We start from the raw sequence: 20,715 nt of genomic DNA on the forward strand, positions 1-20,715 counted from the left end.
ATTCAATTTATAGTCTCATAATTTCCTTATTAATTCACCAAATCACCTTGAAGTGAGCATCCCAGGCTGCTGAGGACTCTGTTGAGTTTATGCAAATATCACTGTGCTTTGTGATGGAGAGCACACTAGTGTGGAAGCAAGCAAAAAGGGGGGGATGGAAGGCTGGTCACTAGCACATCCCAAAAAGAGGTGCCTTCAGAGCAAAGCTGATGATATCTGACAGTCCTGGTAGGCTTGTCATTTGCTTAATCCCCACAGGGCTCTTTTATGCTGCCTTCTCTTACAGCCTTTTAAAAGGGATGAATGAAAAAGTTTCCCTGTCACTTTCAGCATAAATTAACTGTTGTTAGACTGTTTCGAGTAAAACCAAGACAACATTTTAAATGGTTGACAAAGAAGCAGGAAATGGCTTTTTTAGTTAGTTGGTGGCTCACTCCAGTGAAACTCATGCAGAGATGGTGTCTGGGAGCAAGCATTGCATCCTGAGGTGCTCTGACACCCCTTTTTGCCTCAGTGCATGCCCTGCAGCCTGAGCACTTGCGTGATGAGTTCTGGGTGTCTTGTCCGCAGCGAGGACCACAGAAGACTTTACTGTTCTGCTGTTCTCACGAACACCATGAAGGGAATGCTCTGCAGCCGTCCTCTGAAACAAGCCTCCAAAAATGTGATGTGTCATGGAATTACTATATTCATAACCATAAGCAGTTAGGATTCAGGTTTTCCATCTTACTCATAAAATTACAGCTCTTGCAGCACGTAACTGTTAAGAGCAAGATGACAAATGCTGTGAACTCCTTAAAGGGGAAGGGTGCTGTTCAACCTCTTACCCTAGGAGATCCAGTGCAATCCCATGTGGAGGTGATGTGACCACAGTCAGAAAAATGATAAGTTATTTTTCCGTCTTGTACATCAGTAGTGTTGAAGTGGACGAAATGTGGCTTGACTGGCATATTTTAAAAAAGGTGCCATAAGTATGATGGAAAAAATAACTGCCATGATGTTTTTCTTGAGGATTGCCTTGGGCATTATTATTGATTCTCAAATATGCTTGGATTTTTTTTCTAGTAAAAAAATATTGTTATTAGGTTAAAAAGAAGGAGGCAACAAGCTAATGAAGGGAAAGAAGCAAACGATTTGCTAAGCTTGCATGAAGGTAGCAGCAGCTCATAGTTTTTCAATACTGTTTCTCATTTATGTGTTTTCCTGTACCATTTCTTCTCATAAAGTAAGCATGGATGAAACACTGTAAATTTGGACCAAATGTAAAAGTTATTCAGTACCAGCCCACACTTGAAACTGTAGTGATGAGAGTTGTTGTACAAGGACAAAGTGTTGTTATGTTTTGTAATACATATGAATGATTCTGACCCTCTGAAAAGGTCAGTGTCAGTTCTTACAAAAGCAAGGACTGTGGCCAAGCAATGTTGGCTGGAACTTGCATGGGCCTACAAATGCACCTCAGTGCTGGCCTGCAGCAAACACCCAGATATTCCAATTTTATAAAAAAAAAACCTCCAAACAAACAAAGCCCCCCAGATCTTCCAAATCTGCTTAGTGGGGATAGATTTTTCTCCTGTTCTTTGTGATCTCAAAGGTTACCCACTGGGGATGAAGATGAGATCACCAAACACATTTTTATATGGGTGACCCAAATCTGAAGCGGTTATCTTCCCCAGTTGAGTGAGCAGCAGAGATAAAAAACAAAAGCAACTACTAAAGAAAACTCCTTGGCTTTAAAATTGTTAAAGAGGAAGCAAACTGTAGCTGAGAAGCAAGTTTCCAAAACAAAGATCTCCTTAGAGTAATACTTTTGACACTTTGCCATAGGCAGAGCTCTATGCATGCCTGGGAAACCCTTGCAGAATTCAGTTTGAGGAACGTGTGGCTGGTGAACTTGATGCATGGCATTGATGGGGATGATAGACTTATTGTGTGCAACACAGAGGGTTGGGGGACTGGCTTCCCCCCTTCATTTCTCACGCGGTAACGATGATACTTGCACATCAGAATAAAGCAAGCTATTCTTCTGCGCTGCAGCTGAAATGCCTCCCCCATCTTCCCTCAGTGACTGCAGGAAGGGAGCTGGGCTGTTATGAATGTGTTAGCCCAGAGTCTGCTGAGAGCTATAAATGTCATGCCCTAGATGGCATGCCCTCCTGGCTAGGTGGAATTCATTCTTCAGAGAGACCTGAGGATAGGACCACTGCCTTCCTTCCCAGGAAGTTTCTGCCAGAGACACTGCATGAAGCTGTAAATGCATATTGAGGAGTTGTTGGGAGGTCCCCTGGCTCTCTCTTGCCTTGGCTGCTCTAGTCTGTGGCTCCAGATCTTCCTCCAGTGGGAAAGACAGAGTTGTGCTTCTGCCTAATTTCTGTGAGACCAAAACTGAAAAAAGCGCCATTTTTTCACTTCCACATATGTTATAATGTACTAGTGTAGGGCCATTGTGGGGCAATGAAGTGGTTCTTTGACATGATGAAGAGATTAGACACATCATCACTTGTGTTTTGCTGCTCCATCATCTTTGCCAGAGGTTACTTTATAATGTAAACCACATTAAAAACAGAAGACATGGAGGATTTGAGGAGTGAAGCTGTAGGTAACAAATTTCTTTCCCCCACGCTGTGGACAGGGCTGGGATATAACATGGAAGATGATGTTACGTCATCGTCATCAGCAGTGTCTTTGCTGCCATGCTCTGCATCCTCCCATGTGTGATCACTTCCCTCCACACGTGTGACACTCGTGTACTCTCTGATTTCTTCCACCAAAATGGGTGACAATGTGCTTTCTGCCTAGGTGCCTTTTTCCGGAGATGCTGTTTATCCCTTATTATGTGTAGATTTACTGCATATTTGTGACTAATACCATGTTAATCTCAGGGACTGCTCTGATGGGGTGGCTTTTCTTGCCTTTACCTCACTTTTGTCAAGCCAGATGAAGGAGCAGGGTTTCCATACTGCAGTGAAATCCTCCTGGTATTCACTGAGGAAAAGCAAGTGGATGCTGGTCTCTCCCACCGTTTCCTTTGAGGAGAAGTGGTGCAGAGAGGCAGAAGCTGGAGTAGTGCCCGGCAATCTTAATTTCTGCCCTGAACACAGCTATGAGACAATTTTCCTGGAGAAACTACTGGGCTGACAAATACCACTGAGTAACCTGTTCGGGAATTTTACCCTAACAAATAAGCCATTTTGTTCGTGTCTGAACTGCTCAGATCTGTACCATACATAGCTCTCCTGTGGTAAGGCTGAAGGCTGGATTCCTTGGTTTTGCCTTTGCACTCTTACCTACACAGCTGTTAGCTGTTACTTGGCATTTTGTTTGTCCTTTAGCTGAAGGAAATTTAATTTGATTGGGAGAAAGTAGTTATGCAGAAACCACAGTATCTTTGACTGTAAGCAGACTGTATGGAATATATCCGTCTAAGCAGAAATGGGTAAAACTTGGTCTTCTGCTCCTTCTGTACAGGATGTGACATTTCTGGCATCGTGCCTGCATTTTTGCGTGTATTTTTTCACCTAGGAAAACCCATCTCTTCCCACCCATTAAGTTTACTGAAACTTCAGCATTTGTGGTTGATGGGAATTGTTATTTTTGTGCCAAAAAGACATTTCCATAAAAATATTGAAGGTAAAGTTGTCAAAAATCCTTGTAGCTTACCATGTTTGAACCGTTCTAGTACACATTTTGATATGCTATATGGGAGTGTGTTGACTACGTAACTGCCAAATTCAAACGAAGTTTGTTTGATACAAATGAAGCGTTCAGAGTACCTAATTTCTGTTTTTGTAACAAAGCTGGGAATCTAAGATTCTTTCAAAAAATAGAACTTTGTGCTCTAAACCACAAAAAGAAATACATTCAAAAGCTGAGGTCTTAATGTAGTTGAAAAGTTACCAAAGCTTGGACTTTCAGCTTAGTGACTGAAAGCATGGCTTCCCATCCAAAGACATTTCAAAAGGTCTAATGTCCTGGAAAACGGATTTTATCCATCTTGAAATAAAGCCTAATTGCTCCTGAAGGTTTTGTTCTGAAAGGGGAGTTAGAGCCTGCTCTTCTGTGTGATCACGCAAATAGCTCTAAGTTTTGTGAGCTTTCCTTAAAAATGTCCAGCTGGCCTGAGCCAAGTGGCAGGGCCCCACAGAGCTCGGCATCGCCGCCGTGATGCTCCTGGCGGGGCGTCACTCGCACAGAGTTGGATGTGGAAACTTACATCAGTGAGGCAGGGAGCGCTGGCAAGGCGGCTGAGGGTTACATCTTTCCACTTCAGAAACTCGGGGGAGATATTAAACATCTGCTTAATCATCAGCAAACTTGCGGCTCTAATTCTCGCTCAAAGGGTGTCGAGTTGAATGGAACCGAGCTGCCAGAGCACTGCACCTGAGAGGAGGACTTCTGCCCCAGGTTAGCCCCCGGTCCGGAGCCAGAAGAACTGCCTGTGGAGGGAGCCAGCTACATTTATGTTTGCAACACTTATTTTGCTGCGGCTGTGGCTGCGCTGCACTTTCTGCTTCCTCTGTGGCAGGAGGAAGCCAGGTACTGAACAGTGCGTACTCATAAACCTCCTGCTCGACGGTCCTGCTTTAAATTTCCTGCTTGTAAACTGGGATGGGAAGGGAGACACTCTGCTTTCCACGATCAGAAGACATGGTAGAGCAGCTGTTCCCAGTAACAATAATGACACTACTGCTGATACAAACATTTTCACGATGATGCATGGGAACACTAAATCCAAACCACATTGTTTAGCTAATGCATGCTTTCACTCCGCTAAGGGGGAATGTCACATAACTGAAAGTAAATTGAAGAGATCAGAGTTTAGAAAATATGACAAAGTTGAAAACTTAAAGCTGTATTACACAGTAACATCCTTTAGCAGAGAAACCATTGATCCAAAGCGGTATCCGTATGTGTATTTTATGGCAGTTTATTAGCTATGACTTGCCTCTCGTCAGTCCAGTGAACAGAAACCATTGTGAGTCAGGAATGCTTTCTGCCAAGCAGAGCATATTGATATGTGCTGTGGGAAAGGCGATCTAGCATTGCAACATATCATAGATATGTCAGGCTGTAGGTATGGTTTCTGGTATTTTTCTTTAATCTGCCCTCCCAGTTGGGACTAATGAAACACTGCTCTCAAGGCGTGTGCATGTGCACGTGTACAGCGAGTCCACACACTTGTTTAATAAGGCAAGACCTTTATTTTTCTTAGCAAGAGAAGTACTTGCCTTCAGTAAGCAATGCAGTGCAACAGCTCAGGGACAAATGGAAAGTTAAAGATGAATTGAGACCTGAAACATTTAATTCATAAATTAATTACTGAGCTTAATGATGTCTACCTTAATATTGCGACAGCCTTGCTGCTGGCACACTTGAAATAACTGATATGGATTTGAAAGCTTCTTGGAGAGCTTCTTCTGGCACTGTTGTGGAAAGGTTGCTAAGTTTAGATCACAGGAATGCAAAGTTACTCAATCAAATGCAGAAGTCTGCAAAGTTCATGCAGTAAATGGAGATAAAATGAGGTTTTGTTTCTTGCTAGAAGATCATGAACAGCTTCCCCCCTTCCTTGTCCCTGTGACTTTGCTGTAAGTTCTGAGAAATGGTGTTTCTACCAAGTCTGATACAAGCTAGAAACACCATTAGCAGTGGTTTGGAGGCTGCGTCTGAACTCAGCCAGCAAAGAAGAAAAAAATGGGAGGGAGAGCACATCATATGATACTTTTAAAATTAGTAGGCCTGTTTGGCCATACAAATAATTGTGCAGGTGCTGTAGGACTTGTGATGGAGCCCTTTGGAGGGAAAACTGGAGTGCTGCAGAGGCTGTGCGCTAAGTCAAAAAGCCAAATTAAAAACGTATGCAGCCTCACTGCAGCATGTGGGTGGCTTTTAGGCAAGTGCAGAGTGTTGTTAAATGTTGAAATCAAATATAGGCATGGGGAAACCTGGTGTGTGAATGGAAAGACTGATCGCATACTTGCCCTGTCATTTAAATGTGTGGTAGGTTCCTCTGACATTGAAAATCTGCCTGGTAACAAGTCAGCTTGTAGAGAAATACAAATGTGATCCTAAGCCTTCATCCTTTCCTAAAATCTAGCCTTTCTGTAGGGTTGAATTTACAGTTTATTAACAGCTGCCTTTGCATTTTCATGTTGAAGCTGTGAACTTACTGTCTCCTCATTCACCCTGCTGATGGTGCCCATAAAAGCAGACAGCTGGCAACTTAAGTAATGAATATTAACCTCAAAACACAGCACTGAGGTGGAAGAAATCCCTGTTTTGTAGATCTGAAAACTGAGGCACAAAGATTAAATATTTATTCAGCATCCTTTGAAAGGCTGTGGCATAGACAGGATTTGAGGAAAACCTCAGTCCACTACTTGATAATGACCTTTTTATCATCTTATAGGTAAATGCCAAAAATTCATGCAAAGCTCCTTCTTGGTTTGAAGAACAAAACATTAAGTAAACAGTAATTATTTAGGCTGCCTAACCTGAAACAACCCTGTAACCCTGAGATTTTTCTGTGTAAGACACGGATTCAGTGGATTTTAAAACAGTTCCTGGTATGTGATGATCTAGTCCTTACCTACTGTCTAGCTCACCTTTTTCACCAGTTAAAAAAAGGCACAATGCTATTTGAAGTCAAGAAAAATGCATTTTGTATACTAGCGGCTATCTTACCAAGAACATAAAGTAAGTACTATTCTTAAATAGAATTCACATTTTACAGTCCATGTAAAAAGCTTCTCTCATTATGCCCTTTTGGAAGTGTTGCATGCTTGCGCTAGAACTTCTGCTGAGGGCAGAGCAGTGATCAGATCCTACAAAATCCTCTAAGCACTCCCTTTGTTTCTACTGCTATGGAAGTTGAAGGTGCAAGACACTAAGTCTTAGCTGCATCAAGTTTTCAGAGACTTGTTGATATTGTGAAATAATTTATACCAGCCAGGTATCAGGATGAGGAAGGACCATGAAGAGTCCCAGGGTGCCATATTCAGTTATTTTAGTGATTTATTGTTTTTAGTTAGTGATTTATTGTTTTTAGTTAGTGATTTATTGTTTTTAGTTAGTGATTTATTGTTACTTGTTACTGTTCTTTTGTCATTGTTTTCTCAAAATGACTGACAGAAATCCAAATTTAGTAACTGATGCTGCTGGATTTTAAACATGTCTGAGAGAAACTCTGAGACAGTAGATTTTTAATACATGGAAGGATATTTGTTTTATTCTGGTCAGAATATGTTAATCACTGGCCCTCACTGAGTTGAATATTGGCCAAAAAATAAGCTATAATCAGAATCACAGAATGGTCAGGGTTGGAAGGTGCCTCTGGAGATCATCTAGTCCAGCTCCCTGCTAGAGCAGGTTCACCTACAGCAGGTTGCACAGAGCCTCATCCAGGTGGGTTTTGAATGTCTCCAGAGAAGGAGACTCCACAGCCTCTCTGGGCAGCCTGTGCCAGGGCTCTGCCACCCTCAAAGTAAGAAGTTTTTCCTCATATTCAGATGGAAGTTCCTTTGCTGCCGTTTGTGCCTGTTGCCCCTTGTCCTGTCACTGGGCACCACTGAAAAGAGCCTGGCCCTGTCCTTTTGACACTTGCTCTTAAGATATTTGCAGACATTGATAAGGCCCCCTCTCAGTCTTCTCTTCTCCAGGCTGAACAGCCCCAGCTCCCTCAGCCTTTCCTCACAAGGGAGATGCTCCAGCCCCCTCATCATCTTTGCAGCCCCCTGCTGGGCCCTCTCCAGCAGTTCCCTGTCTCTCCTGAACTGGGGAGCCCAGCACTGGACACAGCACTCCAGATGGGGCCTCACCAGGGCAGAGCAGAGGGGGAGGACAACCTCCCTCCACCTGCTGGCCACGCTCTTCCTGATGCACCCCAGGATCCCATTGGCCCTCTTGGCCACCAGGGCACACTGCTGGCTCATGGCCAGCTTGCTGACCACCAGGACTCACAGGTCCTTCTCCACAGAGCTGCCTTCCACCAGGCCAGCCCCAGCCTGTACTGGTGCGTGGGGTTGTTCCTCCCCAGGTGCAGGACCTCACACTTGCCTTTGCTGAGCTTCATTGGGCTCCTCTCCACCCAACTCTCCGGCGTGTCCAGGCCTTGCTGAATGGTAGCACAGCTTTCTGGTGTGTCAGCCACTCCTCCCAGTTTTGTATCATCAGCAACCTTGCTGAGGACACACTGTGTCCCTTCATCCAGGTCACTGCTGAATAAGCTGAACAGGACTGGACCCAGCACTGACCCCTGGGGAACACCATGAGCTACAGGCCTTCAGCAAGACTGTGCCACTGATCACAGCCCTCTGAGCTCTGCCATTCAGCCAGTTCTCAACCCACCTCACTGTCCACCCATCTAACCCCCACTGCCTGAGTTCACCTGTGAGGATGTTATGGGAGATGGTGTCAAAAGCCTTGCTGAGGTGAAGGTAGACAACATCCACCTCCCTTCCCTCATCTACCCAGCCAGCCATTCCATCGCAGAAGGCTGTTAGGTTGGTCAGGCATCATTTCCCCCATGGTGAATCCATGTTGACTACTCCTGACAACCTTCTTTTCCTAGTCATGCTTAGAGGTGACCACCGGGATGAGCTGTTCCATGACCTTTCCAGGCATGGAGGTGAGGCTGACCAGCCTGTAGTGTCCTGGGTCATCCTTCTTGCCCTTTTTGAAGACTTGAGTGATATTGGCTTTCCTCCAGTTCTCAGGCACCTCTCCTGTTCTCCATGACCTTTCAAAGTTGATGGAGAGTGGCTTGGCAATAACATCTGCCAGCTCCCTCAGCTGGTACTCAGCACTTGGAGGTGCATTCCATTAAGGCTCACGGATTGGTGGGTGTCAGGTTTGCTTAAGTGATCTCTAATGTGATCCTCCTTGATCAAGCGATAGTCTTTCTTTCTCCAGACTTCCTCTCTTGTCTCCAGGGTCTGGGAAACTGGAGGGCTGGCCTTGGCAGTAAAGACTGAGGCAAAGAAGGCATTCAGTAACTCCGCCTTCTCTGTATCCTTTGTCACAAGGGCACCCACCTCATTTAGCAGTCAGCCCACACTTTCCCTAGCCATCCTTTTCCTGCTGATGTACTTGATGAAGCCCTTCTTGTTGTCCTTGACCTCCTCCACCAGATTTAGTTCCAAACAGGCCTTACCCTTCCTAATTGCTTCCCTGCATGTTCTGACATCCCTGTATTCCTCCCAAGTGGCCTGTCCTTTTTCCCACATCCACACAAACTTGCTGCTTCTGTTTTTGCCAGAAGCTCCTTGCTCATCCATGCAGGCCTCCTGCCCCTTTGCTCAAAAATAAACCAGTGAATAATCAGCTCAAGAATAAAAACCATGCAGGTACCTTTGGTGGATTAATGCAGGAGAAATAACCCTAAAACTTTCTGAAGCAAGCTAAAAATGATGCTTCAGGTTCTCTAATCCTCCCTCCTCTCCCCGCCCCACTGTGTATTTTATCCATTCACTTTGGGAGAGTTCTGCCCTGAATGCTTTTGCCAGTGACATCACCTTTTAATCTTCCTTCTGTTCATTTGCAGCTACTTTGGAGCTGCAGTTCCTTTTATGTCACTCCCCCAATATTTAGAATTTGTAGTTTCCTCAGATAATTGGCCATCTTGACAAGAAGAGTGACACAATCAGCTGTCAGATACTTTTCATTCCTGACTTCTATGCCAAATCTGACATGTGGATATTGGGATAATAATGTGTTATCTTAATTAGGTGTATCTTCATGATGCATGCTTTATAACAGATAGAGCATATGAAACTACTGCGATGCTTTGCCAGAGTATCTTTGAAATGAGATTCCCTACTCCAGGGTTTTCTTCCTTCTTAAATAAATAAAGAGTAAACGAACAATTGCAGACTCCAAGTCTAAATCCTAGCACTTCCTGTTAAACCTCACAAAATAGTGCAAGAAACATGTTTGGTCTGCTTTTTAAGGCTTGATGATGTGATAGGAAGGATGTTGTATGTAACATCAAAGAGTGATGTTGTTATACCTCTGAAGCATGACTTCTGGAAGTCTGAGTGAAATAATGTATGTTCATTTTTCTCCTGAATATGGCACTTTTTAATAGGCTTGGATTCTTATCAGAAATGTTCCAACAGCTTCCTTCATTGTGTTTGTGTGTGCTTTTTTTTTTTGACTAGCCAAATTTCTCTCACACTTCCCAAAGCCCTGTTAAGTGACTCCTTGCTGGGTTTAGTTAAGAGCGGTGCCGAGCAAATTGCAAGCTGCCAAAACCAGCCAACAAACCACTGGTGATAAGCAAATGTTTCTGCTCTTTCAGCTCATGGTGAATGTTGCTGTTTTTTTAATTCCAGCCCATGATGTTCAAGTGGAAAATGGTGGTCTGGACTACGGACAGACCTGAACAGTGTTTTGGACCTCAGCTTACAGAGTCTGGGAAAGGATCAGGGTGGATCATAACTTTCGCACTTGACATCTATATATACATGTTAGGATTAAAGTCTTGAGAGTATTCCTGGCCCAGTGATCATCCTTGTAAGTGACTTCTTGGAGCTGTATGTGATGGTCTTGGAGGAGAATTTAGATCTGTGTATTTATATCTCACTAAGAACGATTACAGACCTGTTTGTGAAAGACCATAAAATGTGAATCTTTACAGAGCCCTGCAGAACAAAGTGTGTCATGCACCAAAGGTAATTCATAGGGCATGACTGCATTGATTTCTTCTTTATGTCCTCTACTGCAGTGAATACGTTATGAGTATATTGTGTTTTTCTCCATTTGCTCCTCCAAACGTAACCTGAAGGGAGTAGATCTTGCCTGTTGGAGCATGCCTATACTCTTCTTTTTAGTGTGTTCTCATCATTGTCCTCAAACCCAAGTCCATTAATTGTCTATGCAACATGTCCATATGCTGGCATGCACATGGCAAGAGGCTTAGGGCATGCCAGTGACTTTCCCAGGAGGAGAGATGTGAGCCCAGGGCAAAGTATTTCCTCAGTGCAGTTTTCTCAGCAGTTAGCTCTGCTGCAGTGTTGCACTTTCCTTTGTAATCTGAAACAGATTTTATGAAAACCAAAGCTGTCCAGTTATTAAATTCAGACAAATAAAGTTTCTGTAGTTATGAAGGATAGTGAATTCCTTGTTTGTCCTGTGAATGGGATGTGCTTTAAAGGTGGGAGCAGGTGACAGACTCCTAGTATTCCTGGCTGTGCCACTGATTTGCTTCAGAACTGATGTCTTTCCACAAGTTGTATTCACATTCAGGTCTTCACCTGTAAAAGGATGGTACCTATATCCCAGCCACAGGCATGCTTATTTATAAATCCCATTGAGAACCTTAGATGAGAGACCAATGTCTACGTTAACAAAATGCACATTTCAAGACTGGCTCTACAGAGTGAAACAGCTGGCTGTCTCAGGAGAAAGGTGACTGCTTCACAATTCTAACCAGCCTATGGGAGGTGGAGGTAATAGGATAGTTTCGTTCAAGTGTGTGTTCCAGATCTGAACTAAAATGCAGAGGTAGATGCTCCCAGAGTATTTTGTTTTTATGTTGGACAAAAGGTAGACTACATAAAAGACCCAAAACACGTGAAACGGCAGTTTATTGTAATACAGTGGAAACTAGTTTAATGTCACCTCTTCATGTGTGAGAGCTCAGTAGTATCTCATAGTAAGTTTGCTGTTTTCTTTGTGTTCTTTACAGTTTTGATCCAGCTTCATCAAATGCAGGACAAAGAAGTATTGAATAGTGAAGGGAAGACTGTTTGGAAAGAAAATAATAGAACAGCAAACAGCCTGCTGGTCAGAGCAGCCAGTGGGAACTGGGGGGGCCTGGTTGTACAGATCCCTGTTTATTCAGCATGGAACCCCTCCAACAGGAGAAATTAAGACTGCCATACATAGCCACTAATGTGCTTGTTATGAAGGAGACCATGGAGAAAGGACCTGGACCTAGTTCCTCCATATCCTGCCCCTAGGGAGGGTACTAACCACCAGCTTTTGGATCTGGCAGGCACGTTGTCTTAGTGCAAGTCCTCTGCTGTGGAGTGCTAATCCCACCTTACAGCAGACCGTTCTTTCCCAGGAGACATTGTGTTAAAACTAATGAATTCCTATAACAAATTTTGGTTTGAACAAAGCAGTATTTTTGGATACAGAAATATTTATTTGAAAAATTCCCAGCTTATGCTTGGTGTTCCGGTCACAAAAGCCACTTTGTACCTCATTTGTATTTCTCGGAGGCCCTAATGAAGATTGTGTGTCTCCTTTCCTCTGGGTCCCTCAAGCACATAATTTAGCAGTGTTGCACATCTTAGTACTACTGTAGTAGCTCCTCGTTGCAATCACAGACCAGGGCTAACATGATGTTACATACGTTGCAAAACAAAAAGCTTTGTGGTGGTCCCCAAGGTGTTTGTTATCTAAACATAAGTTAAAAGGCTGGAAGTGGACAGTATGGGTAAAGTGTGTGTGTGTAGCAAGGAATATAAATGATATAAAGATGCTAAGATATAAGTGATAATTTTAAATATATTTTTTGTCAAGGCCTTATATGTGTAGTGCAGAAGGGAAGAATGCTAAAGAAAGGTTTGAAATGATATAATTATTGATAAAGATATCCATTTTCACATGACTAAATCAGCAAGAATATTAAATGTCTTAATGAACTCTGGAGTGCAGTACTGTGAGAGAAGGTTTCATCGATGATTTAAAATATGACATGATTTTTTTGCAGATATTGTGTTTTAATGTAGGTGTTACTTAAGAAGGATGTGGGAAGGACGACAGTCTGTCTACTTATATTCAGATAATTGTATTTGTTTATTATTGGTATTGTCTTGCTGGGTGCAAACTAGACAGTGTATGAGCTGGTCCTGCCAAGCAGATTGATCGAGGTCAAGAAGAACATGTAGGATAGATGATGTCCTTTAATCTAATTAGCCAAACCCAAACCAGAAAACACCTTGTGTGATGCTGCTATTGCTGATGGAAATTTGGGAAAGTGAAATATATGGTCAGGCCATCATATTCTAGAATCATAGACTATCTCAAGTTGGAGGGGACCTATATATATATCATGAGTCCAACTCCTTGTTCCTCACATGATTGACTAAAACTAAACCATATGACTAAGAGCATCATCCAGATGCTCCTTGAACTCTGACAGGCTTGGTGCCTTGAGCTTCCCTGGGGAGCCTGTGCCAGTGAGTGACCACCCTCTCAGTGAAGAACCTTTTCCTAATATCCAGTCCAAACTTCCCCTGATGTATCTTCATTTCTATCGCTGATCACCAGAGAGAGATCAGCACCTGCTCCCCCTGAGGAAGGTGTAGGCTGCGATGAGGTCACCCCTCAGTCTTCTCTTCAAGCTGAACAAACAGCGGCTTCTTGTAAGTCTTGCCCTCAAGGCCTTTCACCATCTTGGTTGCCTTTCTGTGGATACACTTTAATAATCTGATGTCCTTATACTGAGGTGCCCAAAACTGCACACAGTACTTAAGGTACCATCATATAGCTGCTTCTAAAGCAATGTGTGCTTGCTTTTCAAAATTTGCCCCTTATAATGAATGTAGTCCTCTTCTCTAACCTTAGGTTAGAACTGTGCATGCTTTTGGAGAATGAGCGCATCTCTGAACCAGAGACAAATGATGAGTCTTTCTCCTCCTCTCATCCTCTCTGCTATGAGAAGCTAACCTCTTTTATTTCAGTTCTTTCCTTTAATCAGCATGTATGCTGGATGATTTAGGATGAGTTCTCCATGAAGGATGGAATGATGTAATGTATGTGGTTGAGATAAAGAAATGTTCAGGTGCAATTTAAATTAAAGGATGGCCAGAGACCTTCCAGGGACAGCTGTCATAAACTATAATGCCACTTGGAGTCTGGATGTTGTGGAAGACTGCTGGCAAAGAATTTCCTTGCTCAGATAAGCTGGTCCAATCTTCTCTCTCTCAACTTCTCTATGGGTAGCAGAATTATTATAATATTTAATTCTGTATGGGATAGCATCTCTCTGAATGATGAGTGTTTATAAAAGCTTTCAAACTTGAAAAGCATGTAGCATTCTTCCCTTTGATAAATGACTAAAGGATTTTTAGGAATAGTAAACATTAAGCGTGGTAGAAGAAAATAGTTTATTACCAAGGCAAGACTGGTAACATAGTTTTGAGCAATTTATACAGGCACAGCTGGGAAGTCATCATATATTATTGAAGCTTGGTTTGCAAATGGGAATCTGGCTGGCAAAACAATGTTGAGAAGGAGCGGGGCAATTATGTATAGGATGAGGTGCCAGGATACAAATAGCTTCTCCTTTGGAAGAGGGCTGAAGCTGAGCTGATGGCTGATACCAGTTTTGTTGCATTTTTCTGCACTATGCTATCATGTAATTACCACTTAGTGTGTGAATTTTCACAGCGTGAAAAGCCTCACCCCTAAGTCAAGAGAATTTACGTTGTCTTAATAGAGATACAGTTACACTAAGTAAAGTGTTTTATTTTAAATTGCTTATTTAAGCCTTATTGGCAAAAGAATTTGTAAAGTTTGGACAAGCTTTGCCAGTGTAGCTCTGCTAGAAAACTTTTTCTTAAGAGTCAGAGTGGGAAGCTTTTGAACCTTGGGTTCTAATGTGCAGCACAGAAAGAAAGAAAAATGGATTCTTGCCTATTCCAGATAACAGTGAAGAAGCTGCCCAATCTGTCGCACCTAACCATGCTGCTGAATCGCTACGCTACAGATCCCCGGTATCAGCAACTCTTCATCAATCTGGTAAGACTGAAGCCAACTCTAAAAACAAACATTTCCTCCATGAACAATGTGTTTGTTATATTTTCTCATTTGTTTATGATGGCTGTGTCAGCCGCACTGATTTACATAAACACTGCCAATCCTGGGACGCTACATTCTCAACAAAAGTAGCTGAGTACAAACAGCATTCCGAAGTTTTAATTCATATTGTATAAACATAACAGATGTTGATAAAATGAGCCAAAAAGAAAATACAACAAAAGAGACCATTTCAAGGGGGCTTTTGATTAAAATACATTCCAGATTGACAAAATGATACAATGTTAATGGAATAGATCATTTAAATGTCATTATTTGGCTCTTGTAGTCCTATAAAGCAAATACAAAGCAATACTTTTGAGGTTTTAGGCTCCATTACGGTACAGTGCCTATACATCAACTTATAAATAAAGCTATATTTCTTTCCCCTTTTATTTTTTTTTTTAATCCCTGCTATGACATTGCCACATTTATTTCCTAAATGCTATACTAAAATACTGGGTCCAAAAGCAATAATGCGTTTGGTATACTGAATAAAGCCTAAAATAAATATGTTATAAACAAATGTAGTTTCTGCCTTGGTGACTTCCAGTCTGCAGCATTGAAACTGAGGTGGGGAGGACCCTAGGAAATCCAGGCCAGAGAGCCTAATTCAGATGGGTTTTATTTAAGAAGATATAAAATCTGCTTCTGTTTACTTAGGTGTACTGAAGATGAGACTGAGTTTTAGATTCATCTAGTCTGAATCCCTTGCTTTGAGAATAGCTAGAAGGAGAGAAAAGTTATAAAACCCACAACAGTCCTAATATCCATTATCTAGTTTGGTTTAAGAGTTTCCTTTTAACAGACGGGGAAAATGAGGTGGAGAGAGGGTGCATGGCTTTTCAAAGCTCAAGATGAGGTCATACATGGCAGTAGAAGCCAGCTCAGCCGAGACTCAGTCCAGTGCCTGCACCACTGGGCCACACAAGTTACTTGTTATGGGAAACCTATTGCACTCAATTAGGTTTCACATTGATACCTAACCTTTTAGTGCCTGATGTGATTCCTGAAGCACAAACTTTAGTATCCCTTCCTACAACTTGTTATTATCACTCATGAAAGCTCTGTTTCTGATATCCACAGAAATAACCACTGTGAAGTCTTTGGGCATAATGATTTCCTGTGGCAGTGAGTTCCACAGCAATATGATGTGTGGTATAGAAAGAAGAAACCATTTTGCCTTTACTTTTTTTCCTCTTTGAATGTCTTGTCAGTCCGTAAATGAAAGAGGGAGAAGAGACGTGTCCCTCTATCTGTGCATTGATTTATATTATTTTATCATGTCTTTGTTTCATTTTCCTGCTGTCTGGGGAAGCATACACCTGGGAAGCATAATACACCTTCTCTGGCAGAACAGGCCAAGTCATAAGAAGGATGCTGTAGAATTAAATGAAAAGTAAAAACCTAGTGAATACCTATATAAGCTATAAAGACCAGCTTGGTTAACAATAAAGCGGTCTTTAGCTCTGTTCCTATCAAGAAACAGTTATAGCCCTCATAGTTTTCAGTGACCAGTTTAGTACTTGCAGACCTTCTTCTTAGAGCCATATGATTGTTTTCTTTGTCCTCTTCCCTGCAGTCTATGTGAATTGACTTTTATAAGCATTGACTGCAAAATATTACAGGATGTCATAAATGGTTGTGTAATGAGATAGCAGCTATAAAAAAACTTAAGACTTAATAAATATTAAGGTCACTGACTATTTCCAAGTAAAAGCTCAGACCATATCAATGGAGCTCAACTTAGCTTTTCTAGCCTGTGAGATCTGGGTACATTCCAGTCATAATAGTTTATTTAGAGTGAACCTGATGGTTTACCAAAAAAAGAAAGTGTCTTTTTACTATGGTATTTCCTGGTGTTTTAGGTATAATTGGGGATGGGGAACAGGGAGAGAAGAATTAATGTTCTTATTGGCTCCTGTCCCTCAGCTCTGCTACCCCTCTCCCCAGCCTCCTTCCTCTGCCTCTCCTTCCCACCCCTGTGGCAGGGGTGCACTCATGCTTTTGTGTTCTCCCTATGTCTTCTCTCTTTGCCTTACAGGACCCATACATAAACAACTCTGCAATGTCAGTCCAAGCTCATTTCTCACTGCAACACACCTACATCATCTTCCACACCCTGAGGCTGCGCCACCTTACTGTTGTTGACCCATAGAACTGAGTGGTTGGGGTGATCACTAGGAAGGACCTGCTGCCTTTCCCACTAAAGGAGAGGCTCAGGCTCCAGCTGGCACCACAGAGCCCTGATGCAGGTGAACAGCCCCTGAATTCATGGCCATGGATATGTTCTTAGGCTTTGCCACTTCTTTTTGAGGCCATGTTCTTCCTTGGGAAAAAAAAATCAGAGCTTTTCCACTTGATCCCTTCTGGAGAAGAGATGCTTAAAAGCTGTTGTATCTAGACATGTAGGAATGGAGCCCAGAGCTATGTCTCTTCAGCTGTTTGATGATTGTGAAATCCATTAATTTAAATGGTTGTGAGACAAAATAAGAGTTCGTGTGTTTATGGAAGATGTACATAAAATTGGATGTGAAGGGATGGATGTCAAGAATGCTTTTGTCACACCGTCTATGCCTCCCAATGAAAAAATATCATGACCATTGGCAGTGGTTACGTTGGCAAAGTGTTTCAGTGAAGACTAAATCTTCAGCCTCTGAGTATCTGCCTGTTAAAAAGGAGAATGTTTCCATATCAGTGTTTTTATGTTGGAATATGTATGATTAAGTGAGAGGAAATACTGCCTTGAGAGAGGTGGGCAACCAAAAGGAACAAGGGCTTGGCCTTTCTTATTGGCCTACATGCATTAGAAGTTGAAAGGGGGAATTGTGCATGACAGAAAGGTATTGACTGTGGGGCTCCTTCCAAATTCCCATCACACTTCTCAGCAAGAGAAACTTAACATGGTTTTCTGTTGCCTACATTTCTTTCAATTTCTGCAGCTCCTGGAATAGGCTCTCTTTCTCTCCTTCCATCTGGCATGATAACATTTTTAGTTATGTTCATGTGCAGTGAGGTATGGGGCAAATTTTAATAATGGGGAAGCAACATGATCAATTGTGGGAGTAGTTTTTGTGTATATAGCAGCATAGTTACAAACTGAGTGCAAATTAATTAATTCTTCATGATTTTTGAGTCATACAATGTTTGAAAACTTGGAAAGTGTTGTTTGTTAATAAATTGATGTGAACAATTTTTTGGATAAAGACACTTTTAGATTTCCTTCTGTGACTTCGTAATTGATGTTTAATTTTGTTCTGTTAAATACCAGAGGGATTCCCACAGATTTGGATATTAAAATCAAACATGTATGAAGGAATCCACCACTATTAATGTTGTTAGAATAAATACCAAGGAAAACTAGTAACAACTTACTGGTTATAAAAAACTTGACAAAATTCCTGAAAGTGAATTTCTGGTATTTGAATCACGCAGCTTTGAGTCTCCTATGGATCAAAGATTTGCTGGATTTTCTCCTGTTTTCCCTGCTGGATCCTGTCCTTATCATCAATAATCTTGCTTTTGTAGCACCACAGAGAACGCACAGCACTTTAAAACTTAAGTGTCCAGTCAACTCAAAGAGGTGGCAGCCCAGAAACTTGTAAAGGTATGTGAGAAGGGCGCTTTAAATGGTCAGTTAAAATGTCATATGTGTGGTGAGAAATGCTTTGCAAATCACCTATCCAAGAGATATGAAGGTGGATGTTTATTTAGATCCTGTTAAATTAGTAATCTTTTGTTCACTGGTACACTAGTAAGGTCATTGTCACTATTGATCTATGCCTCACCTACCTGAAAAATGCAAAGTTGAAGGAATTAGGGTTTGTGAGCTAGCAGAACAAGAGATCTAATCTAGAACCCCCTAGTGATTTCCCCTTAAGGATGTGAGAATCTCTTCTTCTCCTCTTGATAATCAAATCTGAATAACCTTGCCATGAATTTGCATTTTTGGTTCAAAGCCCATTGCTGATTTCCTTTTCCTTTATTTACTGAGTACACAAAGTATCACCCTTCTAAGACCTGAGTAATCTAATTTGTTTTTGCTTATAGTATCTGTGGCTAAATGACTCAGTACAAACTGTAGCTGGGGTGTACTTTGCAGAGTACGAGGGCTGCGGACAGCCAGGATATCTGTAACTCATTACCCAACTTTGAACTGGTCACTTAAATGCTTGGCATACCGTTTGCTCTTCCTTTACAGTTGGAACAGTGATACAGATCCACCATAGTTACTGTGAAAAGAACATGTGTGAAAGATATTATAGGAATATAAACTACTCTATAATAATATTTTGTGCAGGCCAGTTGCAAAAAGCAGTGTGGGATGGAATTTCCCCACCATCAGTAACAAGTGTAATTTCTGAAGAAAAGTTCACAAAATTTACATGGAACTTCTCTTAACTGTGTTGTGAGCTGGGTGGGGGACAGCATGTTGCATTTTTCCATACATTATTAACTAGTTCCACTGCTAGATGAGGTTTTTTTGTGTTTTGAATACACACAAACCAGAATTCCTCCCAGGACTTCCTGAAACAAGTGGCTCCCTTATATTCTGGACTCCAGGGACAATTCCATCTCATCACAAACCCTCATAGTGTAATACATATATGAAAGTGAAAACATGAAATTTGTAGGAATTGGTAGGAAAATATGCAGTTCTCATGATTCTTATATAGAACAAGACTCTAAGGAATGGCAGTAACAAGTAGTCATATCATTTGACTGTTTGGCACAAGGTACTTTGGGTTTTCTCCTTGTCTGCTTATAGTGAATGGTATATGTTCTGCTATTTCCTCATATGATTTGAACTAAAAAATAGATAGTTACAGAAAAGGTGCTATTTTTATATGAAATATAGTTTGTTTATGAATTTTCACAATTTCTAAACACAAATCTCTGTGACAGAGATGAAGGACTTCACAACAAAATTCAAGTAATTGGCATTATTTTTGGTTTATACTATGCATCTGTACCTCTTTCATCTCACCCTCCTTTATGATTCTGTTGTTCTAACACTTCTTTCTCTCTTAAACTGAAATATGGCTTAAAACACAGACAGACTGAACTTTAGAACTAGGTTTGAAGTACAGCCATGCAAAATCCCCCCCATTCAATTAGAAAAAATGCTTTCACATTAGAAACGTAAAACCATCTGTGCATTACATATGAGCATAAACTATCGTGAGAAGGCTTTTGTGGTATGCAGCTTTAATGCATGGTTTTACAGGTATCCTGTAATGTCTACATGCTTATGTTAATGTATGTAACATTGGAGGTGTTTTTCCTGTCATGTGATACTGACATACTTTAGAGTTAATTGCCTAGTGTTTTTAAACTGCCTGGTTTATCACGCTGTAGAACCTTTTAACATTTTCTTGTTTTCCAGTTAATTTTCCTTGCATTTTTAAATGGGACATTGTCCTGTAATTGTACACATTTATTTGCTGACCATGAACAGAAAAGCCTAAAGGAGGGAAGACAGATGAAGAAATTCTTACTGTCTATATAAAAATGATGACTTTAAAGATGCAGCGACCAACACTGCTGAAGGTACTAGTAATAGGATATAGTCTATCTTACCTCAAGGCTGAGATAGCCTTGAGCCAAAAAGCTAAAGGGGAATGAAAATGTAACCAGCTGTACTCTGCAAGAGTAGCGCCTGGAAAATCACTGATGAGGAAGTGCTGCAAAATGTTAGTGTTGTCTCTGCTGCCCCTTTCCACATAGCTTCAGCTAACAGAGCTGTCAGTGTACCTCTGGTGATCATGAAATCACTTAATGAAATGAAGTGTAACCAGCTCTCTGCTAAACTAGTGGTTAATTAAGTGTGACCATCAAGTGATGGGAACCATAGTAGTATACAAGGGAACGCTTGTTCAATCCTGAAAGGCCTATTAAAGTAAGAGG

The 20,715-nt window shown here is 41.6% G+C and overlaps 1 protein-coding gene across 1 annotated transcript in view; it reads left to right on the forward strand.

Annotated features, from left to right (window-relative positions):
- The window catches only part of LOC121085203 (chloride channel protein D-like), an 80,694-nt gene extending 63,523 nt beyond the window's left edge, over positions 1–17,171 (forward strand). Inside the window, 4 exon segments of the mRNA XM_040587636.1 lie at positions 13,576–13,690; positions 14,656–14,751; positions 16,853–17,061; positions 17,141–17,171. Coding sequence (XP_040443570.1) covers positions 13,576–13,690; positions 14,656–14,751; positions 16,853–17,061; positions 17,141–17,171 — 451 coding nt within the window.
- The last annotated feature ends 3,544 nt before the right edge of the window (positions 17,172–20,715 follow it).

This window comes from Falco naumanni, chromosome 3 (genome assembly GCF_017639655.2).
Source record: "Falco naumanni isolate bFalNau1 chromosome 3, bFalNau1.pat, whole genome shotgun sequence".
Taxonomy (NCBI): domain Eukaryota; kingdom Metazoa; phylum Chordata; class Aves; order Falconiformes; family Falconidae; genus Falco; species Falco naumanni.